The sequence below is a fragment of the Ranitomeya imitator genome, chromosome 2, assembly GCF_032444005.1.
Source record: "Ranitomeya imitator isolate aRanImi1 chromosome 2, aRanImi1.pri, whole genome shotgun sequence".
NCBI classification, from domain to species: Eukaryota; Metazoa; Chordata; class Amphibia; order Anura; family Dendrobatidae; genus Ranitomeya; species Ranitomeya imitator.
In genome coordinates this window covers 556,747,335-556,773,363 of record NC_091283.1, presented here as the reverse complement: position 1 = coordinate 556,773,363, position 26,029 = coordinate 556,747,335, and the positions used below count along the sequence as shown (strand labels likewise).

At 42.4% G+C, this 26,029-nt stretch overlaps 1 protein-coding gene across 1 annotated transcript in view; it reads right to left on the bottom strand.

Annotated features, from left to right (window-relative positions):
- Positions 1-20,593: 20,593 nt before the first annotated feature.
- LOC138664945 (rho GTPase-activating protein 39-like) overlaps positions 20,594-26,029 on the bottom strand; it is a 102,837-nt gene continuing 97,401 nt past the window's right edge. The window contains exons 9-10 of the mRNA XM_069752007.1: positions 23,919-24,088; positions 20,594-21,119 (exon numbers count right to left, since the gene is read on the bottom strand). Coding sequence (XP_069608108.1) covers positions 20,925-21,119; positions 23,919-24,088 — 365 coding nt within the window. The 3' untranslated portion in view covers positions 20,594-20,924. The remainder of the gene's footprint in view (positions 21,120-23,918; positions 24,089-26,029) is intronic.

The window sequence follows — 26,029 nt, the reverse complement described above, 5'->3', positions numbered from 1 at the left end:
TGAGGTGGCTGTCTGTGCTTGGAGACAGAAGATTGTATGTTGAGGAACAGTTCTGAGGAGAAGGCGAGATGGATGGGGAGGATTGAGTAAGAGATGAACAGTTCCTTACTAGGTGTAGGGATTAGGGGAGTTAGCAGAAAGTGAAGGATTATAGGGGTGAAAGTGAAAACAAACAGAAACCTTGTTTACAGTGACTGGCCAGTTACCTTCAGTTCCCTTCTGGTTCAATTCTGGTTTTAATTCTACATAATATTCACACTTCTAGGACACACTTATGGGAATCACACTGCAGACTAAAGTCATTGCAGACTTGTTCTATGCAATATATGTACAACAAAGAGCATTCAGGTGTGAAGCAGAGAGGAGTTGTCTCTGTTCATCTTGGTCAGAGAATTAAGAGTGGACCAGATGCATACAATCAAACCAAAGTAAACAAGGTCATAAATAACACTGGGGTAATCTGGGGTGAGCTGAAAGGCATACCATGTGAATACTAGGAGCCAAAGGTGTAGCTATGGTTTGGTTCAGGGGGGGTGAAACTTCTGGGTGGGCCCCTAACCAGGTAACCTTGAAAACAATTGGGTGACGCACCCTAATAGTGGAGGAGAACCTCAGCAGATGACTGCGCTGTTACTGAAGATCAATATGCAAAAGAGGGTAGAAAGCAGCACAGCCCGATAAGGAGTAACCATATGGAGTCACCGCAGGAACCACTGAGCCCAGCGTGTACAGCGAGGTGCTCACGTCCAAGGCACAGCAAACATCTAGATCAGAAATGAAGAGAGACGTGGCAACACTCACCGATCCTGTGAAGAAGGCTTTACCTTTTATTAAAGCAAACGTGAGACCATCTTCATGGCACGGGGGAGACAAAATAGAAGAGGTGAGCGGGGGAGAGGACAACAGCCGTTTCGCGCCCACACCGGCACTTCTATGTAGAAGCGCCGGTGTGGGCGCGAAACGGCTGTTGTCCTCTCCCCCGCTCACCTCTTCTATTTTGTCTCCCCCGTGCCATGAAGATGGTCTCACGTTTGCTTTAATAAAAGGTAAAGCCTTCTTCACAGGATCGGTGAGTGTTGCCACGTCTCTCTTCATTTCTGATCTAGCTGTTACTGAAGATAATCTGTATATAAAGACCAACACTGATATTACCGCCATATGGTCAGTGGTAAATACCAGCCCTACAGAACATATAAAAGATCACTGCACAGTTACAGATAATGACTTACCGCTGATGACCTTTCTGATGGAATCGTTCACTTTTCCCGTCTTTTCCATCTTGCCCAGACCGACATGACAACTTCTTCCAACAATGACTCACCTGCAGAGAATACAACAGACACATTTCACTTCTCATATTCCAGCCCCATCACCATCTATTCCCAACCTGCACAAACTCCTCATCCTGCTGATACCCCAATACTGAGCCGCTGCTGCCACATGTCCCTTGTGTCCCTATTACTGCCCCTGATACCCCAATACTGAGCCACTGCTGCCATATGTGACCCTATTGCTGCACCTGCTGTGTGGTTCTCTGCAACCTCTAAATTCTAAGGCACCCCTCTATAATATAGCAATGCCGGGTGCAAGTGCCCTAGAAAAGAGAGCCCACATTTTGCCCCCTAGAAATATTGTCCTGTGTGCCCCTTTGATAGTCACAGTAACCTGAGTTCCCCTATAGCAATAAGTGCCCACTTTACATTTAACCCCTTAGTGACAGAGCCAATTTGGTACTTAATGACCAGGCCAATTTTTGCAATTCCGACCACTGTCACTTTATGAGGTTATAACTCTGGAACGCTTCAACGGATCCCGCTGATTCTGAGATTGTTTTTTCGTGACATATTGTACTTCATGTTAGTGGTAACATTTCTTCGATATTACTTGCGATTATTTATGAAAAAAACGGAAATATGGCGAAAATTTTTAAAATTTTGCAATTTTCAAATTTTGTATTTTTATGCCCTTAAATCAGAGAGATATGTCATGAAAAATAGTTAATAAATAACATTTCCCACATGTCTACTTTACATCAGCACAATTTTGGAAACAAAATTTTTTTTTGTTAGGGAGTTATAAGGGTTAAAAGTTGACCAGCAATTTCTCATTTTTACAACACCATTTTTTTTTAGGGACCACATCACATTTGAAGTCATTTTGAGGGGTCTATATGATAGAAAATAATGAAGTGTGACACCATTCTAAAAACTACACCCCTCAAGGTTCTCAAAACCACATTCAAGAAGTTTATTAACCCTTTACGTGCTTCACAGGAACTGAAACAATGTGGAAGGAAAAAATGAACATTTAACTTTTTTTTGCAAACATCTTAATTCAGAACCATTTTTTTTATTTTCACAAGTGTAAAAACAGAAATGTAACCATAAATTTTGTTATGCAATTTCTCCTGAATACGCCAATACCCCATATGTGGGGGTAAACCACTTTTTGGGCGCACCGCAGAACTTAGAAGTGAAGGAGCGTCGTTTGACTTTTTCAATGCAGAATTGGCTGGAATTGAGATTGGACGCCATGTCACGTTTAGAGAGCCCCTGATGTGCCTAAAAAGTGGAAACTCCCCACAAGTGACACCATTTTGGAAACTAGACCCCTTAAGGAACTTATCTAGATGTGTGGTGAGCACTTTGAACCCCCAAGTGCTTCACAGAAGTTTATAACGTAGAGCCGTGAAAATAAAAAATCGCTTTTGTTTACACAAAAATGATCTTTTCGCCCACAAATTCTTATTTTCACAAGGGTAACAGGAGAAATTAGACCACAAAAGTTGTTTTGCGATTTCTCCTGAATACGTCGATACCCCATATGTGAGGGTAAACCACTGTTTGGGCGCACCGCAGAGCTCGGAAGTGAAGGAGCGGCGTTTTACTTTTTCAATGTTGAATTGGCTGGAATTGAGATTGGACGCCATGTCGCGTTTGGAGAGCCCCTGATGTGCCTAAACAGTGGAAACCCCCCACAAGTGACACCATTTTGGAAACTAGACCCCTTAAGGAACTTATCTAGATGTGTGGCGAGCACTTTGAACCCCCATGTGCTTCACAGAAGTTTATAACGTAGAGCCGTGAAAAAAAAATTGCATTTTTTCTACAAAAATTATCTTTTTGCCCACAAATTTTTATTTTCACAAGGGTAACAGGAGAAATTAGACCACTAAAGTTGTTGTGCAATTTCTCCTGAGTACATCGATACCCAATATGTGGGGATAAACCACTGTTTGGGCGCACCGCAGAGCTTGGAAGTGAAAGAGTGCCGTTTTACTTTTTCAATGTAGAATTGGCTGGAATTGAGATCGGACGCCATGTCGCGTTTGGAGAGCCCCTGATGTACCTAACCAGTAGAAACCCTCCACAAGTGACCCCATTTTGGAAACTAGACCCCCCAAGGAACTTATCTAGATGTGTGGTGAGAACTTTGAATGCCCAAGTGCTTCACAGAAGTTTAGAATGCAGAGTCGTGAAAATAAAAAATATTTTTTTTTCACAAAAAAGATATTGTAGCCTCCAAGTTTTTATTTTCACAAGGGTAACAAGAGAAATTGGACCCCAGAAGTTGTTGTCCAATTTATCCCGAGTACGCTGATGCCCCATATGTGGGGGTAAACCACTGTTTGGGCGCTCGGCAGAGCTCGGAAGGGAAGGAGCGCCTTTTTGGAATGCAGACTTTGATAGAATGGTCTGTGGGCATTATGTTGCGATTGCAGAGCCCCTGATGTACCTAAACTGTAGTAACCCCCCACAAGTGACCCCATTTTGGAAACTAGACCCCCCAAGGAACTTATCTAGATGTGTGGTGAGAACTTTGAATGCCCAAGTGCTTCACAGAAGTTTAAAATGCAGAGTCGTGAAAATAAAAAATATTTTTTTTTTCACAAAAAAGATATTGTAGCCCCCAAGTTTTTATTTTCACAAGGGTAACAAGAGAAATTGGACCCCAGAAGTTGTTGTCCAATTTATCCCGAGTACGCTGATGCCCCATAAGTGGGGGTAACCCACTGTTTGGGCGCACGGCAGAGCTCAGAAGGGAGGGAGCACCATTTGACTTTTTGAGTGCAAAATTGGCTGTCGTGTTTGGAGACCCCCTGATGTACCTAAACAGTGGAAACCCCCCAATTCTAGCTCCAACCCTAACCCCAACACACCCCTAACCCTAATCCCAACCTGATCCATAATCCTAATCACTAACCCTAACCATAATCACAACCCTTACCCCAAAGCAACCCTAATGTCAACCCTAACCATAACCCTAATCAAAACCCTAAATCCAACACACCCCTAATCCTAATCTCAACCCTAACCTCAAACCTAACCCTAATCCCAATACACCCCTAATCACAACCCTAACCTTAACCCTAATCCCAAACCTAACCCTAATCCCAAGCGTAACCCTAATGCCAACCCTAACCCTAATACCAACCCTAATCCAAACCCTAACCCTAATCCCAGCTCTAACCCTAACTTTAGCCCCAACCCTAGCCCTAACTTTAGCCCCAACCCTAACCCTAGCCCTAAGGCTACTTTCACACTTGCGTCGTTTGGCATTCCGTCGCAATCCGTCGTTTTGGACAAGAAACGGATCCTGCAAATGTGCCCGCAGGATGCGTTTTTTGCCCATAGACTTGTATTGCCGACGGATCGTGACGGATGGCCACACGTCGCGACCATCGTGCACTGGATCAGTTGTGTTTTGGCGGAGCGTCGGCACAAAAAAACGTTCAATGAAACGTTTTTTTGTACGTCGCATCCGCCATTTCTGACCGCGCATGCGTGGCCGTAACTCCGCCCCCTCCTCCCCAGGACATAGATTGGGCAGCGGATGCGTTGAAAATCTACAGCTGCTGCCCACGTTGTGCACAATTTTCACAACGTGCATCGGTATGTCGGGCCGACGCATTGCGACGGCCCCGTACCGACGTAAGTGTGAAAGAAGCCTAACCCTAAATTTAGCCCCAACCCTAACCCTAAATTTAGCCCCAACCCTAACCCTAAATTTTGCCCCAACCCCAGCCCTAACCCTACCCCTAACCATACCCCTAACCCTACCCCTAACCCTACCCCTAACCCTACCCCTAATTTTAGCCCCAACTGCTGTTCTCCTGCCGGCCGGCAGATGGAGACAGATGGCGGGCGCACTGGGCATGCGTCCGCCATGTTCTTCTGCCGGCGGCCAGGAGGAGCAGCAAGAGGATCCAGGGACCTAGGTGAGTATGCTAGGGTCCCCGAATCCCCCTATTTCTCTGTCCTCTGATGTGCGATCACATCAGAGGACAGAGAATTACACTTTACTTTTTTTTTTTTTCTTTTTTGCGGTCGCCGGTAAACAGTTAATTACCGGCGATCGCAAAACAGGGGTCGGTAATACCGACCCCGATCATGCTCTTTGGGGTCTCGGCTACCCCCGGCAGCCGAGACCCCAAAGATTCTCCCGGTGCCGGCCGGCGGGCGCACTGCGCATGCGCCCGCCATTTTGAAGATGGCGGCGCCCACCGGGAGACACGAGGAGCATCGGGGGAGCTAGGTGAGTATTGGGGGGCCACCTGGGACCCCTTTTCTCTGTCCTCCGATGTGCGATCACATCGGAGGACAGAGAAATTAAAAAGAGATCGCTTTTTTTTTTTTTTTTGTGCGATCACTGGTAAACGGTTAATTACCAGCGATCGCAAATGCTGGGTGGGTTAAAAACCCCCCGAATCATGTTCTCTGGGGATCATGAAGTATAAGGCAGCACCCCACCCCATAGGCAGATCCTGTAGCATAAGGAGCACCCCCCAAAGGCAGATCCTGTATATAAGACAGCACCCTCATAAAAAAACACAATAAATACTCACCTCTGTACCTCGTTGCAGTAGCGCTCCCTGCTCCCGCTCATCTCCTGACAGCGGGCGCCGGGCGGTGACGTCATCGCGCCCGCTGTCAGACGATGTGGGGGATGATGGGAGAAGGAGCGCAGCGCTCCTTCCCTCATCACCGCGGTCAGCTGTATCGGCTAGATGTTGATACAGATGACCCTGCGATGACGTGGGGGCCCACTGCTGGCACTGGGCCCCCCGGCTGCTCAGGGGACCCATGGCGGGGGAGCAGGGAGATTGATTCACCCTGCTCTGCTGCAGAGTGTACTGTATCAGCGTGTGCCTATGCAGTTACAGTAGCGTAGCTCCGGGTGGGCTCCCTCAGAGCACGGGACCCGGGGCGATGGCTCCCTCTGCCCCCCAGTAGCAACGCTACTGCTAGGAGCAGAGGAAAGTCTGTGTGGAAAGTTGGGTGATGTGCCATATGCACTTCATAGACAGAAAAGGCAGGAAAGCAGGCTGGAGAGCTGGGTGCATGAACATACCTGTAGGAAGAATAAACATGCTGGTTAGAGTGCGATGGTGGCAGATAGAAGGGCACAGTCTGTATATATCCTTCTGGTTTTAATTCTACATAATCTTCACACTTCTAGGACACACTTATAGGAATCACACTGCAGATGTAATGGGATATACACCTTCCTAAAACTTAAACTTTTGTCTCATCAATCCACAGAGTTTTTTCCCAATAGTCTTATGGATCATCAAGATGTTTTCTGGCAAAACTGAAACGAGCCTTTATGTTCTTATTGCTCAGCAGTGGTTTTCTTCTTGGAACTCTGCCATGCAGGCCATTTTTCCCCAATCTCTGTCTTATGATGGAGTAATGAACACTGACCTTAAAGGGACTCTGTCACCTGAATTTGGAGGGAACAATCTTCAGCCATAGGGGCGGGGTTTTCGGGTGTTTGATCCACCCTTTCCTTATGCGCCGGCTGCATGCTGGCTGCAATATTGGATTGAAGTTCATTTTCTGTCCTCCATAGTACATGCCTGCACAAGGCAATCTTGCCTTGCGCAGGCGTGTACTATGGAAGACAGAGAATGAACTTCAATCCAATATTGCAGCATCAATAGTAAAAAGATCTACTGTTAAAAATAATACAAAAAAATAAAAATCATGATATTCTCACCTTCCGGCATCCCCCGCAGCGTTCCTGATGCTCCTGTTCCCAGTAATGCATTGCGAGAATGACTTGTGATGATGTAGTGGTCTCGCAAGACCGCTACGTCATCACAGGTCATTGCCGCAAAGCATTATTGGGAACGTGAGCAAGCATCACTAGGAGCGGGAAGACTGCTGGGGACGCCGGAAGGTGAGAATATCACGATTTTTTAGTTTAATTCTTTTTTTAACCCCTTCATGACCATGGGATTATCCGTTTTTCCGTGTTTGTTTTTCGCTCCCCTCCTTCCCAGAGCCATAACTTTTTTATTTTTCCGTGAATTTGGCCATGTGCGGACTTATTTTTTGCGGGACGAGTTGTACTTTTGAACTACATCATTGGTTTTACCATGTCGTGAACTAGAAAATGGGAAAAAAATTCCAAGTGCGGTGAAATTGCAAAAAAAGTGCAATCCCACACTTGTTTTTTGCTTGGCTTTTATGCTAGGTTCACTAAATGCTAAAACTGACTTGCTATTATGATTCTCCAGGTCAGTACGAGTTCATAGACACCTAACATGACTAGATTATTTTTTATCTAAGTGGTGAAAAAAAATTCCAAACTTTTCTAAAAAAAAAAAAAAATTGCGCCATTTTCCGATACTCGTAGCGTCTCCATTTTTCGTGATCTGGGGTTGGGTGAGGGCTTATTTTTTGCGTGCTGAGCTGGCGTTTTTAATGATAGCATTTTGGTGCAGATACGTTCTTTTGATCGCCCGTTATTGCATTTTAATTCAATGTTGCAGCGACCAAAAAAATGTAATTCTGGCATTTCAAATTTGTTTCTCGCTACGCCATTTAGCGATCAGGTTAATGCTTTTTTTTATTGATAGATCGGGCGATTCTGAACGCGGCGATACCAAATATGTGTAGGTTAGATTTTTTTTTATTGATTTATTTTGAATGGGGCAAAAGGGGGGTGATTTAAACTGTTATATTTTTTTATTTTTTTCACATTTTTTTTTTACTTTTTTTTTTACTTTTGCCATGCTTCAATAGCCTCCATGGGAGGCTAGAAGCTGGCACAACGCGATCGCCTCTGCTACATAGCAGCGATCTGATGTTTGCTGCTATGTATCAGAAATGCAGGTGTGCTGTGAGTGCCGACCACAGGGTGGCGCTCACAGCTACCAGCGATCAGTAACCATAGAGGTCTCAAGGACCTCTATGGTTACTATTCAGAAGCATCGCCGACCTCCGATCATGTGACGGGGGTCGGGGATGCGATCATTTCCGGCAGCCCGGACGGAAGCGGTAGTTAAATGCCATTTGACAGTGGCATTTAACTAGTTAATAGGCACGTTGTCCGTGTGCAGTCCGTGTGCCGTGCAGGAGACAGCGCTACAGTAAACGCTGTCCCCCCCACTCGTGCTGAAGCCGCGATTCATATCTTCCCTGCAGCAGCGTTTGCTGTAGAGAAGATATGAATAATCGTGTTTAAAATAAATATCCATGTGCCCCCCCCCCCCCGTTGTTGTTAAAATACTCACCTGGCTTCCTCGCTGGCGCAGCTTCCTGTCCTGGCCGCATATTCATTACTGTAAATGAGCGGCCCGACGTGACCGCTCATACAGTAGAAGGTGCCGCCAGGACAGGAAGCAGCGCCAGCCAGCGAGGGAGCCGGGTGAGTATTTTAACCACAGCGGGCGGGCACACAGGGGGTGGGAGGGGGGTGGGCACATGGATATTTATTTTAAACACGATTATTCATATCTTCTCTACAGCAAACGCTGCTGCAGGGAAGATATGAATCGCGGCTTCAGCACCAGATGCTGGTGCGTGTGGTACCCAGCACGGTGCGTGTGGTACCCAGTGGGCACACGGGCGGCACACGTGTGCCGCATGTGTGCCACACTGATGTGCCACAGAAACGCACCAGCACACGGACACGGATAATTCCGGTACCGATTTTTCCGGTACCGGAATTATCTGGACGTGTGAGACTGCCCTTAAAGGGGGGATCACTTTTTCACACAGGGCTCTGTAGGTTTGAGTTTCTTTTTCCCTTAATAATAAAGACTTTCAATTTAAAAAATGAATTTTGTGTTCACTCGTGTGATCTTTGTCTAATATTTAAACTTGTTTGGTGTTTTGAAACATTTAAGTATGCAAAAGAATAGGAAATCGGGAAGATTCAAACACTTTTTCACACAACTGTATGAGATGTTCACCAGTCTATCACACTGTGGATTATTCAGTGCATAAGCTTTATGCACTAAATGCGCACAATGTTAACATATCCTAAAGGAGAAATGTCAGCTCTAATGTTGTGTATTTTTTGAAATTTTTGTATTCTTCACAATATAGAAGTTCTGGAGCACCTTTCCTTACAACGTTTAGCTATTCTTTTTTTATGACTCCTAGAAACATAAAAATACACTTTCAACTAGACTTTAGCAGTCACGGTTGTTTTGACACTGTCAAACTCTGAGGACACGCCCATTTCACAAAAGGAATTGTAACCCCCAGTTGTCGATTTATTCATAAACTTCTGGCGTATAACAGAGGAATGTGAAAGGCAGATAAAAGAAATGATGACCCAGAATTGTAATTTCATGAGGAATACAAGTAATTATTAAGCAGTCCTGGCAAAGGTGACAGACGCGGTCTAAAAGGCAGAAGTATGTAAGGTATATAAAAATCAGAAACCTATCTTGTTGAATGTAGTAGAGTGTCTAGTTTAAGACCATGAATGAATACAACTTTTCTGGGCCTGTCGTTCTGATTTAGTGTCATTTTGTAATTTATTGACCATTAAGTAATTTTGGACATATAATAATTAACTGCGGAAAACTTCTGTATACTTACCACACATACCTAAAGCTGGGATCTTTGACTTGTAGTTATGCCAGAAAATGGAATCGTATGAACATTTACAATGCACGCCAAATTTGTACTGTACATTGTAGTCACTGAGGTCAACTCTGACATATGGTAAGATTTTTCATATTAGACAGTGTAGGACCATCCTGATCAAGGTCACCTTGATGAGGGTGGGATGGCTTTTATGCTATTTTTGATCAAATACAGTATTACTAAGAACTCTGTTATTTAAATGCACTTTTGGTTTATACTTAGTTACAGTTATTTAGTTTAGTTTTGTATAGTTTGATCATTTTGTTTCTTGTAGGTTTTGTATGTTTTATGGCCAAAGTGAACATGTGTTTCCGTGCTGCATATACACCAACTTAAACCAAGCTCAATTTTTTTGATTTTTTTTCTTTGTATTTTTGCGTTCTGTGCAAGCCGGGGTGTTGCTTGCCCTTGAGCTAGAAATGACATTTAACCCCGTAATGACCCCAACTTTTTTTGTTTTTGCGTTTTTGTTTTTCGCTCCCCTTCTTCCCAAAGCCATAACTTTTTATTTTTCTGTCAATATGGCCATGTGAGGGCTTATTTTTTGCGGAACGAGTTGTACTTTTGAACAACATCATTGGTTTTAGCATGTCATGTACTAGACAATGGGAAAAAAATTCCAAGTGCGGTGAAATTGCAAAAAAGTGCAATCCCACACTTTTTTTTCGTTTGGCTTTTTTGCTAGGTTCACCAAATGCTAAAATTGACCTGCCATTATGATTCTCCAGGTCAGTACGACTTCATAGACCCCAAACATGTCTAGGTAATTTTTAACCTAAGTGGTAAAAAAAAATCCAAACTTTGCTTAAAAAAAATAAAAGATTGCGCAATTTTTCGTTACCCGTAGTCTCCATTTTTTGTCATCTGGGGTCTGGTGAGGGCTTATTTTTTGCTGACATTTTTAATGATACCATTTTGGTGCAGATATGTTCTTTTGATCGCCCGTTATTGCATTTTAATTCAATGTCGCGGTGACCAAAAACACGTAATTCTGGCGTTTTGACTTTTTTCGCTACGCCGTTTAGCCATCAGGTTCATCTTTTTTATTGCTAGATCGGGCGATTCTGAATGTGGCGATACCAAATATGTGTTTTTTTTTATTGTTTTATTTTGAATGGGGTGAAAGGGGGGTGATTTGAACTTTCATATTTTTGTCATTTTTTAAAACTTTTTTTTTTTTTTACTTTTGCCATGCTTCAATAGCCTCCATGAGAGGCTTAGAAGCTGGCATAGCCTGATTGGCTCTTCTACATAGGAGCAATGCTCAGATTGCTCTTATGTAGCTGAATTACAGCTATGAGTGCCGACCACAGGGTGGCATTCACAGCAATCTGGCATCAACAACCATAGAGGTCTTCAGGAGACCTCTGGTTGTCATGCCGACGCATCGCTGACCCCCCGAAAACGTGACGGGGTCAGCGATGAGCGCACTTCCGGCCCGATGGCCGGAAGCACTAGTTAAATGCCGCTGTCAGAGTTTGGCAGCGGCATTTAACTAGTTAATAGCGGCGGGTGGATTGCGATTCCACCCGCCGCTATTGTGGGCACATGTCAGCTGTACAAAACAGCTGATATATCCCGGCTTTGATGCAGGCTCACCGCCAGAGCCTGCATCAAAACGGGGGTTCTGTCCTCGGACGTACTATTCCGTCCGACAGCAGAAAGGGGTTAATATCTTCCCCAGACTGGTGTCCACAGGTTGGGACCAAATCCTTTTGTTTGCCCTTATTCACACACTGGAGGTCAATTCTGACACATGGTAAGGTTTTTAATATTAGACAGCGTAGGACCTTCCTAATCAGGGTCACCTTGTTGACGGTGGGATGGCTTTTATGCTATTTTTGATCAAAAACAGTATTACTAAGAACTCTGTGCTATTTAAATACACTCTTGCTTTTTACTTAGTTACAGGGGGAGTTTGTGTTTATTTTGCTTCTTCTAGGTATTGTAATAAATTTGCTGTACTACCATTGACCACATCCACTTTTGCTAAGACAAGTATAGGTTTTAGAGAAGTGATAAGTTTGTCAAATTATCATAACATTTTTGTTCAAATAGCCCTCGAATGATTTTTTACCCTATTGGTATATCGGTATAACAGCACGTGATCTGGATACAAGTAAAAATGTTAACTTGTTCTGAGGAGTATATACACTCCTTGACAGAAGTTATGTCACTTATCCATGTTATGTAAATAAAAGATTATAACCTGTCGTTAAATTCATCCATTGGTTGTATAAATTATTCTTTTGAAAGCTGAAACCCTCCGAAATGTGGTTTAGGTTAAGAAAATAAGTTGGCATCAGTGCAGAAATATTGATCAGTTAATGGACACAGAAATGGTCAGATTTTCACAAGACAAAAGTTTTGTCGCCCACAGAAAGTAATGTGATATTCATACAAATAATTAACTTAAAATACAGATATATGCTGCATAACATTGGTGAATGAAGTTGTGGTGCTATAAGTCATATTTAATATTTTGTGTGACTTCCATGAGCTTGAAGGACTGCATCCATGCGGTTCAACAATGATTCATACAATTTATTAATGAAGTCATCAGGAATAGCAAAGAATGCAGTCATACATGCCTCCCAGAGTTCATCTAGATTCTTTGTTTTTTTCTTCCATGCTTCCTCTTTATCCTACCCCAAACATGCTTAATGATATTCGTGTCTGGCGACTGGGCTGGCCAGTCCTTGAGCACCTTGATCTTTTTTGCCTGGAGGAACTTTGTTGTAGAGTTCGATGTATGAGATGGAGCACCATCCTGCTGCAGAATTTGACCCCTTTTATGATTTGGAATATAAGAGGTAGCTAATACTTCTTGATATTTTAGGCTATTGATATTGCCTTCCACCTTGCAAATGTTTCGCACACCCCCATGCTGAATATAACCCCAGACCATGGTCTTTCCACCACCAAATTTAACTGTTTTCTGGGTGTATTTTGGATCCAGTAGGTCTCCTGCAGTATTTGCGGCGGCTGTGGTGTAATTCTACTGAAGATTCGTCAGAGAAATCCACCTTCTGCCACTTTTCCAGCGTCCATCTGTTTAGCAGGCTGCGGTACTTTGCAAATGCCACATGGTTTTTTATTTGCCTTTTGTTTAGTGCTGGCTTCTGGGCACTGATTTGACCATGGAGGCCATTTCGAGACAGAATCCTACAAAATGTTCTAGTTGACACAGGGACTTGAGGTGACCAGGCCTGTTGGAGCTCTGCTGCAGTGGAAGAGGGGTTTGCTTTGGATTTTCTAACCAACAAACGTTCCTCCTGAGTAATTGTCTTGCAGTGTCTGCCGGACCTGGGCTTGTCAAACACATCTCCAATCTCTTATCTTTTTTTAATTCTTTGTACTTGACGCTGAGCCATATTAAAGGTTCCAGGCACCTCTGCAGTGGATCTGGTCTTCAGCCTCTTGATAATCCAGGCTTTGGTCGCAGGGTGGATTTTTGGCATGTTTCAGAGCTCAAGTTGCAGTTCAAGTGAAGGTCTGGGGTGCTGGGTTTCTTTTTATACACACACACACACACACTAACGGATCATTTACTGAGCACAGGTGAGGATGTAAACTAGGATTGGGTGCATTATATGACCAGGCGACAAAACTTTTGTCTTGCCAAAATCTGACCATTCTGTGTTCATTATAACCAAAAAGAAGAAATACTTCATCTATGGTTAATCGGATCCCTTCATCATCAAATATAAGTACCGATAGAGAAATTTTGAAGAAACTAGATCCCAAATATAATTAATAAAAACATTTATTTTATTACAAAAATGTAAGACTAATACAAAATATATTACTTGGTGAGATTCTACATAAAAAATTCTGTGTTCATTAACTGATCAATATTTCTGTATTGATGCCAATTTATTTTCTTACCCTAAACCACATTTCGGAGGGTTTCAGCTTTCAAAACAATTTATACAACCAATGGATGAATTTAACGTCAGGTTATAAGCTTTTATTTACATAACATGGATAAGCGACATAAAAAATACAGTCCCTGACAGAAGTTATGTTATATGTAAGCGGTTGATCTCCAATTTAAAGTTATAAGGTTTATAAAGGACCTCATTTACACATCTGATATTCACTTATGAGTGCTATCTGTGGATTTTAACTGATATCACTCAGACGTCTGATAGTCTATGGGGCATTCAGATATCTGTGAAAAATTGCCTAGACGTGTTCAATTTTGAGGGTCAGATCAAAATCAGCAATGCAAGTCAATCAATTCGTTAAAAAAAATAAAAAATCAGACTGCACTTGGATGTCATGATTTTCACAAGCTGTCAGAATGCAGAAGGTGGAGATTTGTTTTTTTCATTTCTCTATGTACAAGAAAATCTGTTGACCATTGGACCACGCTCCGATCAGAGTTGGATTAGAATAATTTGTCCATTTTTCTCATATGTGGAAAAATAGGACTTGTCAATGAGGCCTTAGCTCCTTTTAGCCACTATATAACCTTATAATAAGCGGATTGCAGGTTATGAAATGTTATTGTCAAGGATATAAAGGGCTTTCTATGTATTGTACAGATGCAATCTGTCCAACGAAGAGAATTATTTTATGTCAAATTCAGAAATAGGAATACGGCACTCCTTGATAAGTCAGTGCTTGGATAGGGTCCCAACCCAAACCCATGAATAGAAAGATTTCGGCACTCGAATGGGGATTATTATTATACATTTTTATAGCGCCATTTATTCCATGGCTCTTTACATGTGAACAGGGCAAATATAGACAAGTACAATAAACATGAGTAAAACAAGGAACACACAAGTACAGGAGGAGAGAGGACCCTGCCCGCGAGGGCTCACAGTCTACTTATGGTGAAATCAGATGAAAAATGTATTATGTTGTCTAAACTTTTTTTTACAATATGTGATATTTCGTTCAATCTTACTTAGACCTTTTTCAAACATAATAATAATACACCCTGATGATCCTGAGACATCCTGTTGTGGGTAAATTGTACGGCATCCTTCAGATAGTGTGTTGAAGAGGATTCACCAGGTTCTGACAGCTGAGGCGTGGGTGAGAGAGCAAACAGTGCAATTTGATAATGCAACCTCCGTCGCTTGTGGTGCAGCGGCAACACTATCTGAAGGATGTCATACAATTTACCCTGATCTCTCAGTGTGTATGTTTGAAAAAGGTACAATATATGCAAGACCGAGACGTCATGATTGTGCACACTGTCTGGACAACAGTTTACATTTTTCTTCTGATTTCACCATAACCCTCATTCGAGTGCCGGATTCTTTCGATTTATAAATTGAGATATTAAATACTTGCTGAATAAAATCTTACCACCTAAATTTCGCTTAAAAAAAAAAAAAAAAAATAACACTGTTCTGTAAACTAATAATGCCAACACTCAATTACAATGTAAAATATTTTTTTTTTATTTGCTGATGCAAAATACAAAAGCAGAAAATGTTGCAGATGAATTAATGCACGTACATGTTACCGCCAAAGTTCCAGTGTAGAGCACATTCTAGAACAGAAACACAACTGCAATTTCAGAATCAAACCAAAAGATACAAACATTTTCAGAAACCCCGCCATATTAACGCACCACGAAAAGAGACCAAATGGCACAAGAGTAAACAGAATTACATATCCTGGCAGTCCGGCTTTGACAAACCAAATAAAATAAAATAAAGCATTTTACCATTTTAGACATAGTAATTTATACACCTCAGCATAAAAGAAATCAAAAGGTAGAGAGGGCTCCTTTTCTGTCAAAAGTGTTTATACATAAACTCCTCCAGATATTGCATGGATATCGTAGAAATGAGTTAAAAGGATGAAAAACGTTCTGTGGTTTTATATCTGAATTTGTGCAAGATTTCACAGGAAAGGGAAGATGAAGGGGAGTGCTGACTTGGCGTGGCTTCCATCTTGATCTATCATAGAAGTCCAAGAAGGGTCCAAGGCAAATGGTATAGCATCATCCACACCGATGGAAAGTGTGCAGCACATAGATGTGTACAGCTGGACTCCCCATTTTGGGTGGTTCTCAGCTCTGTCCCCATAGGGGTGATGCAGCTCTACTGTTTGATGTAGACTGTCAGTGCAGAATCTACACCAAAAATGTGCAGCATGAATGTGATCATGAACTAACAGAATACATTAAATGTATGTATGGTAAGATCAACTACTTATTGTAAAGCACTAACACAGTCACAGCAGCTTTTAGGGGAAGCCATGGAGGATGAAAGGTTCCTCTTAAAATAACCTGGCTATGTCCCATTCTAACAAGCCCCTTCTTATGCCTCAACAATTGCTCTATATTTGTTTAGTCCGTGCTAGCGTTATACAGATCTGTGAGGACTAATCCAGCTGGGCATCGATTCCCCCAGGCTGATGCCTCCCTCCCAACTTGTGACTGACCTGATTTCCAAGAGCGACATCACCATTGGCTTTTTGCACATATCCTCACATCCGCTACGTTTTGCCTCCCTGGAGATGTTTAATGAAGTTGGGTGTACGCACACCGGCTTTATTGGCACAGTGCGCATGCCCAGGGAGGAAATAACATAGCACGCATGTACCCTCTTACAATCAATCAGGCATAAGGAGCTTGTTAAAATATAGACGTGGGTGCAGTCGAATTTGGTGCAGCCGACAGGTTCCCATTAATTGTATATAATGACAGCTGAAATATGATGTAGTGGCATTTCTCCTCCTAAACCGAGTTGATTCATGGCTTTTAAATGTGTTGTCCCACAGCTACACCACCTATCTTGTGAATAAATGATACTTTGTCTGATCATTGGGGGTCCTGGGGGCACACTGCACACTGTAACCGAGTATAGCACTCAGCTATCTTCAACAGTCCCATAGACAATGAATGTAGGAGGAGCAATGTGCCCCCTCAGGGACTCCACAGTTACACAACAGCTGCTCAGTTGTCATGATCAGTGGGCGTCCCAATGCTAAGGGTGCTTTCACATTGCATTTCTGGGTCCCATCGGGGCATACTTCCAAACCTCCCCACAAAACGGGGTTCGGTTGTATGCACCAATGGGGTCATGGACTGTAATAGTGATGGCAGAGTGTGCGTGTGATCTGATGTGCATCATTTTCGGGAGTTTACACCTACTGGAGGCGGACATTCAGACGTAGTAGACTATCTGAGTGTCCGCCTCCTGTAGTTATACACTGCTGAAAATGATGCACGTCAGATCACAAGTTCGCTCTGCCATCACCATTACAGTCTATAGCCCCGTCAGCGCATATGGGACCCATGAACGCAATGTGAAAGCACCCTAAGTGTTCCAGGGATCAGACCCCTATCCTGTCGATAGGGAAACAGTTGGAAATGATTGAACTGCCCTTTTAATACTATGGGAATCAGACAGACTATTGAGTGGGTTGTCTCATTATGAGTTTTCAGGAGTGCACCGAGCCTCAGCCCTGCAGCTTCCTGCTGCTCGGGGTCAGTGTGCTTCTTTTCATTTTATACTTAGGGCCAGTAGCATGTTTGCACCGTTGGTCTGAACTCTGCACTCTCCCAACTTTGCCTGTGCAGCATTGGAGGATCATACGGGCACTGAGGCTGGCCAGATCCAGAGATACGTCCAGCACTGTGCTCCATGTTTAGCAGCCTGGCCACCACTGAGAAGACTACTGCTCGTCGCCTAGGTTATGGTCACTGCTGCAAACTAGAACATTATAAAATCCATCCGTTTTTGAGAACGGAGCGGATTTTTAATAAGAAGTAAATTGCAAATGGTATGTATATGGGGTTTGGGGCAGAGGAATCAGGCATGTTTGATTCCAACAAGGCCGATCCTTTGTTCCCGCATGGAGATAAACCCCAATCAGATGTGTCTGACAGCTACTTTTTCCCCTCTGGCCATTGGCTAAACCAATCATGTACGTTCATAGTAGAGATAGGAAAAGTAGCTCTCAGTTCTAATTTGTATGGGCGGTTAAAAACGTTCTCCAATACAGACCTACTCCTACGTTTCAAACCTGAGATCTGACAATATATAAGCAAGTATATATAACCGAGTATTCTGCATCACCCTAAAGCATTCTGTAAGTATTTGTAAACCGCCCTTGTAATAAAGCAGATAAACTCAATAAAACAAATTGAAACCAGTGGCCGGGATTTGTATTAGTGACACTTGACAATCACAGTAAGAAAATTCAGTGATGGATAAAATAGTTTCCATTTACTAGATAAGCACCATGGACACTGGTGTATGTTATATACCATAGAAGCTGGTAATGATATTTTACCGTTCATATTTCCAGGTCAGAAAACAGACGCCTTTTTAGAGCATGAACTCAGAACTTACCGGTATATGTTACATTGTCTCAATGTGTTGCTCAGTGTGGCACAATACTTCCGTAAGATTGAGTTTTCACATATTTAGACACGTTTTGGTAGTAAATGTTTACTATTCGGACGGGTGTTCACATTATTCTGCATTTCAGTGAATTGTGAAAATGATACTTGTTAGTACAGTTTACTACAGATTTCACACTTCAGTATCTAAGATGCAGTCCCACGTGAAAACATTGAAAAAAAAAAAATCACAGTACATAGTAAACGGGATCTGCTGAGAAAACAAGCTCTGTGCCTTATCTGTAGAGTAAAACACATTTGCCCTATCATTTTGTACACCATTTTTTTTAGAGCTGCTCTCCTGTTCCCGAGGTCATCAGTTTACCAGTTGTAGAGGTTGAGCACGCATGTGTTATAATACAAAAAAAGATGCAAAAAGATCGGTGTTTTTGGTGGTAACATTTAAAGGGGTTATCCAGAATATTTTTTGTTTTACCATGGGCCTAAGAACTAAGACAGGTAGTTGCTACCTACTTGCCTGTTGTGACTGGCTCCTATCTCTGCTGGTGCACATCGGAGACAAACCGCTCCAGCCGGCGATTCGGCAGCTACCACTGATGTCACATCGACAGACAAGTGGCTTCTCTTCCACTCTGCTCTGTTGATGGGGAATGAATGCTGACATCATGCTGATTGACTGCAGGCTCACTGCTGCCTAACTGCGGGGAGCCGGCTGTCAATCAGCATGATCCCGGCATGTCGACAGAGCAGCCTCGAAGAGGGAAAGATGTTGATGCGGAGCAGCTGAATTGCAGGAGGTCTGTGCCGGCGCCAGATAGAACAGGCAGGTAGTTGGCAACTACATGAGTGATAGTTTTTAGGTCTATAGTAAAAAAAAACCCTTTAAAGAGAACCTGTCATCAGGATTATGCATGTTAAACTAAAGGTATGGGCATAATAAGGTACCGTTCTACTGATTTAATTGGTACCTTCTGTGTAACAATCCGCAGCCTGGTTGATGTATAAATTATCATTCCAAGTTTTGGTGCAATATGATGTTCGTGCATTGGGGTGGGACAGTGGGGCGGTACTGTGGGTAAGATTTTTGGCTTTGCCACAGCTCCCCCTCTGCCCTTAGCATCTGTAGCTTCTATTCGTTTAAAATTTCTCGGCGGCGCCGTCCTGACCACGGGCAGCGCTTCCATCCATTGATGACTTTAGGAAAATGGGGCCAGTGTTGGCGCATGTGCACAATGACCTCCCGTTGATTTTTAGTAAAATGGTGCCGTGGCGGCACATGTGCAGATTGAGATCTCGGCTTGTCATTGAGCAGAGATCTAAATCTGTGCGCGACACAGGCGCCATTTTCCTGAAGTCCACAGCGAGATCAATATGCACAAGAGCCAGTCCCGCCCTGATGCACGAAGAGCTTATTGCACCAAAGCTTGTACTGATAATTAAACAACAATCAGGCTATGGATTTCTACACTGAAGGTACCTATTAAATCAGTAGAACAGCGCCTTTATGCCCATACCTTTAGTTTAACGAGCAGGGTCCTGATGGCAGGTTCTTGTTTAGGATCATTCCCAGAAACAGCGCCACTCACTCAAGCACACTGTGTCTGACATTGAACTAACCCCTTTTCACTTGAGGAAAGATAAGGTGCAGTAATGGCCACCGTCTGTGTAACTTTTTTATAACAAAAGTTATATAGTAAAACTAGAGAAAGGAAAATATGACTTTCATTGAGTCAGTCATCAAATCCATCTTCGAGGCTTGCAAGATTTGGAAGCAACAATCATTTTACAGTAAATTCCGCAGAGACCAATATTTTGCAACAGATCAATGGGATACAAGAAGAAAAAAAAGCCCTGTACTGTCTCACAGGAAAAGAGTAACGAACAGGTAGCATAAAATGACTACCTCCTGAAACCAATGTCTGCTTCCCAACAAATGATCCTGAACTATAGCATAATTCGCCATATGTTGTAATATGTGCCGGACCTTCAGTACTGAGTTATAGGAACTATGGTACGTCACATGTCGCTGCTCCCGCGATGTCAGGGCAGGTAACGGCACCTGAACTTACCGGACTTTTGGCTTAGATTTATGTCGCATTTAATAGTAGACAGTGAGAAATGGAATTCACACCTTGAATAAACTATTCACGTTTGCAACAGACTCATTAGTGGAATTAAAAGCCTGACATATTATATTGTATAGTCACAATGGTCACCCCGAGCTCCGACATTACAGCTGAGAGCTTAAAGCAAAATTAACATACAGAGAATAAAAAATAAAATAAAATATATTAAGAGCTCCGGCCCCTCCAGAGCGATAGCACATAGTAAATAGCCGCGATTTCCTAATATCTCACACTTTAATTTTCAGCGCACTTTAATGTCTCTGCACGAGGGAAACCTTTCTACAATGAAACATTCACTGTGAGAACAAAGAAGCAGGTATTGTTTTCCCACCACCGAGAGCAGACATGCTTTCACAAGTTCTCCGAGCACCTCCGATGAAGTCATATCTAATGCTTTTGGCACTCATGACCTCTAAAAAGCACAGATTTGAAAAGTGCTAGAAATATCCTGACGCTCTAGTACAGGTATGAATCCTCCAGAGGGGACGCACCTTGTTCTCTTAAGAAATGAGAAAACAATTCTGATATATAAAAGTAACAGGAACCATAGAGAACAGCTGACATTTTCCACTCTCACAGCAACCCCCTAACAAAACTGGTGTCTAGATGGACAATTAGCATCCTCAGAAAAGACATCTCCTTCCGAGTGTTCTCAAAAATAATTCTGGGGTCATCTGACTGACAACGCAGACAATTTGGAGCCATGACCATAGCGAGATTGTTGACGTCCATCTTTGTTGTGCCCACGTTGGAAGGTTGGGAGAAAATCTGTTTAGAAATAAAAAGAGAGGTCAGTTATTATTTTTCTCTTAAAAGTGCTTCCATTAATAATAATAATAATCTTTATTTTTATACAGCGCTAACATATTCCGCAGCGCTTTACAGGTTGCACACATTATCATCGCTGTCCCCAATGGGGCTCACAATCTAAATTCCCTATCAGTATGTCTTTGGAGTGTGGGAGGAAACTGGAGCACCCGGAGGAAACCCACGCAAACACGGGGAGAACATACAAACTCTTTGCAGGTGTTGTCCTTGGTGGGGTTTGAACCCAGGACCCCAGCGCTGCAAGGCTGTAGTGCTAACCACTGCGCCACCGTGCTGTCCCATTATATGTTGTCTCACTTTTCGTCTGCACCTAATTAAAGGGACATAAAAGCAGCGCTGTGATGTGGGCCCTGACTGTTAGAGGGGCTGTCTCGTCTCCTTAAATGGGTCAAACTGTAAAGTAATTTTAAAACCAAGCAACTTTGTGATTTAGCTTTTATTGAGAAGACTTTTTTTTTTTTTTTTTAATTCTTTGTGTTCTCCTTCTTGGCTAGGTTACCGGCCACTTCAGCAGTCTATAAGCATTGGCTGGTCTCCTAGTCATGGATTGCAGTTCATACAAGTTATTGTCCATAGAGCTTGCACGCACTGTACTGAATCTGGCTTTATTGCTGGATCTCACCAGCTTCTGTGTCCCTGTGCTTCCCCTCGGCAAGCAGGAGACCAGAACATAAGAATAACCCTTTAAGTACTAAGTTTGGGAAAGTTGGTCTTGTTTAGCTTAGAAAAAAAGATGTTTTGGAAGAGATCTCATTTATAAATATTTGTGTGACTCGTACCAAACACTGGCACATGACTTATTCCTTCCAAAGACCGTACGAAAGGACCAGGGGGCACTCATTATGGGTGGAAGAAAGGAGACTCCGGCAGCTAAACAGGAAAGGGTTCTTTACAGTTAGAGCAGTCAAACTATGGAATGGCCGACCACAAGAAGCAGTAATGGCAGACACTATAACAAGCTTTTAAAAAAGGGCTGGACGATTTCCTCAGCAGGAATGGCATTGTAGACTATAGATAATTTAGTGACAAAGAGTGTATAATTGATGGAGAAACATTGAACTTGATGGACCCGAGTCTTTTTTCCAACCTATGTAACTATGATATGTAAAATGTATAGAGAACAAGAATGTCATGATTTGGTAATCTCTTATAGCCACATTTTTATACAACAGAACATAGATCAGAAGGTGAAAGTGAGACATTATTCCACTTCTTTTGAAAAAAATTACTTATTTAAAAATTGATAGCGGCAACACTTTAAAAAAAAAAAAAAAAAAAAAAAGTTGGGACAGGGCCATGTCTACCACGGTGCAGCATCCACTCTTATTTTATGACAGTCTGTGGATGTCTGGGAGACCAGTTGCTGGAGTTTTGGGAGGGGAAGGTTGTCACATTCTTGTCTGCATGGATTCTCGCTGCACCACGCTCCAGGGTCTTCGCAGGATTTTTCATTTTATAATGCACCAAGTGTTGAAGGTCTGCACTGCAGGCGGCCGGTTCATCACCCGAACTCATTAGATCATACAATTCACCTGAATTGTATAGGAAAATGAACGGTGGCACGGAAAATAGCAATGTACCGTACTAAAAATGGGGAAAAAAAAATCAAGAGGGATGAAATGGTAAAAAATCCCTGCAAATTCTGCCATTCTTTATCCTTTATGGTGCTCGTTGTTTATTAGAATTCAAATGGAACCTGTCAAACCATTCCAGCTGCCCAAACCATGGGCGACATGAGTCAGAGCGCGGCTACTCTATTACAGCCAAGTACATTGTTCTATTAAATGCTCCAGCGAAAAATCCCAACACTGCTTCAGGTGATTGCCAGGTCTCTAGTTCGCATGACAGGTTCCCGTTAAGAAGTAAACAAACCCCCCAAAGGGTTTGTATTGCCATTTTCTGAGACCAGTAACTTTTTTGTTTTTCTGTTGATTGAGCTCTGTGAGGGCTTGCTTTTCTGCATGGCAAGCTGCGCTTTCTTAAATACCACAGTACATAGGACATGTGATCTCCCCACAGTTTTATGAATTTTTACTCCTTATGGCTTTTACTCTATTGGGTAAATTTATTTTTGACAACTTAGATTTAAGAACGGGTTTGGGAGTGATTACATCAAAATATGATTATTTTTTCATTTATTTTTAAAGGAAAAAAAGAATTGGCATTTTAATTTTTTTTATTTTTAATATAGAAAGAAAAAAAACATTTTTAGTCCCCTTAGGGTACTTGAATTCACAATTTCTTGGATTGTTGAAATGATGTTCTCTTATGAACGTGCTCTGTGGAGCCAGGAAGGCTGAGAGATCTGTGAATGTGGCTCAGAATTGGTATAAAGGCTGTAACTCAAGATCAGTGCATAACACAATGTATTTGTAGAAGAAACCTGAAACGTCTCATGTAGATAAGGATGTATATACAACTTTACACACCATTGCTTAAAAGATTTCCAGAGGAACTGTGCCAGAATATAAAAGCTAAGAAATACAGAAATAAAATATAATATAGTCAAGGTGGGGGGTTGTCCAGGCTTGGAAAGAGTTTGCTGTCATGTGTCGACTAGACTTGCTCGTCCTCTCTCAATGGGAGAAGATGAGCAAGTCTAGTCTGACCATCAATGCCAGAAAACTCAGCATGCAGAAGTCTGCAGTCACTTAGAGAGACTACAGACTTTCATCCCAAGCCTGTAGAATCCAGAGAACGGCAAATGATCGATGAGCTTGCCCTCCTGTGATAACATACCTGGAGGAAGTGGATGAGGTAACACAGCACCAGTCTGTTCAGTTCAGGAAGCTGCTGCACAACGGACACTGCGGCGTCGGGATTTTCATAGTTACTAATGCACTGCTTGTAGAATTGTTGTGGGATTAGTGGCTCCTCCAACTCTCGATACCAAAGCTTCAAGAGCGATGCTGAAGGAAAAATTAGTAAAAATGTGCTGTGATGATCTTAGAAATGTTCAGCAATCAGAAGAAAGTACTGGTCATATGTGACACAAATCCACAGGAGGTTAAAATATCGAACAAAAAGGTCTTCATGGAATAAATTTGTTTTCCAAGACAAAAGATGCAGGGAAGAATAATATATTATCACAGGAAGACAAACTGTAAAACACCCAAAGGAGGAAACAAAATGCAACAGGTAATTCTATATAACGTATAAATTCTAGAACGTATATGGTCAGGTCACATCCTTTATATACATAGGTCTGAGGAACCCAAGGGGTTAAACGGCAGCGATCACAGGTTAAAATCTAAGTCCAGTGTATTCATAGCACAGATTCCTGAGACTAATGCGAACATTCTCCATATCCCACATATCCTACTCATGCCTCAGGAACGGCTCCTTGTCATCACCAGCTTATGTTTCCATAGAAGAATGGACTTGATAACAGCTTGGCTCAGCACAAGCATCAAAGGAGAGCTGCATGTTTCTGACCTCATGGCATCAACTATACATTCCATAACGGAGATTAATGTTACAGATGCCATAAGGTACAATTCTAGAAAAATAAAATAATCAGAAACGACTTGAGGCAAGTTTGGAGGTTATATAACTATATGGTTTACTCCCATTATTGAAAATTTAAAAAAAAACGACTACACTTTCCAATACAGTTTATTAAAGCATTATGCCACCCAAATGTATGACTGGCTATTAGAGTCTATGTTTTCGAGTCTAGCACAAGCTATCAACTATGTTTGCCAATTGATGGTTGCTCTTTTAAAGGACCATTCACAAGGCCGACACAAAATGCATAATGCTTGAATAATCAATACGATTATTCTGTCACTATGCAACTTTCATGTTGCTGGCAGCACATCCTTTGTACATGATATGCTACAAAGTTATTTCTCCTCTCCATAAATGATCCAACAAAGAAAATAAAATAGCATTTTGCCGATTTGTAGCCTGATCAACCCAGAGTTAGTGAGACACAGGTGCTAACCCTTTCACTGCCATCATCTGTACTCCAAAATGAGTATATTCTGATATCAGTGGAGCTGAAGGCAGCAAATACAGGGTGGAGCGCGGTAATTTGCTGATTTGGGAATGAAATAAAAAAATTATGATCATTAGGAAAATGTATTTTATATTTTAATTATACTGAACAGTAATGGAATTTTTAAATTACATGGTTTTAAATAGTGTATCTGGCAAATGTCGACCTTCGCTATCCACACACTGCTGCATACGTTTTCTGAAGTTTTCATGAACTCTAACAAGCATGTCCACTGGTATTCTGCCAATTTCAGCTTCAATATTGTTCCTTAGGTCTTCCAAGGTGTTGGGACGGTTGATATACACCTTAGACTTCAGGTAACCCCAAAGGAAAAAATCGCATGGGGCTAAATCTGGTGAGCGTGCTGGCCAGTTCACATCTCATGGAGAGAGAACGTCTTGAAATGCCAAGAGCAAATGATTGCTTCCGAGCAGAGCGTTTCGGAGATTGCAGTACTGCTGCTCTAACTCTCTCGATGTTTTGTGGTGTTGTAATCCTTCTCTCAGGTCCCCTTCGTACACATGACACATTCCCTGCTGTTCTGAATGCATTCACCCAATTTACAATTGATTGCCGTCCAGGAACACGTCCGCGTGGAGGAACAGCGAATTGTAAACGAAAAGCACGCTGCACTGCAATGATCGAGTGGGCATTTGAAAAATACGCTTCAACACAAAATGACCTCTCCTCACGTGTCCACTGCATGATGGCAACTGAAAGGCAGAGGAATACAAATCTCCCATCAGCCACTGTAAGCCACACCCACTCTCCCCTCTCTTCGACCAACAGTGCCGCCACAGCATGCAGTGCAAAAAAGCAAATTACCGCGCTCCACCCTGTATAAAGCGGA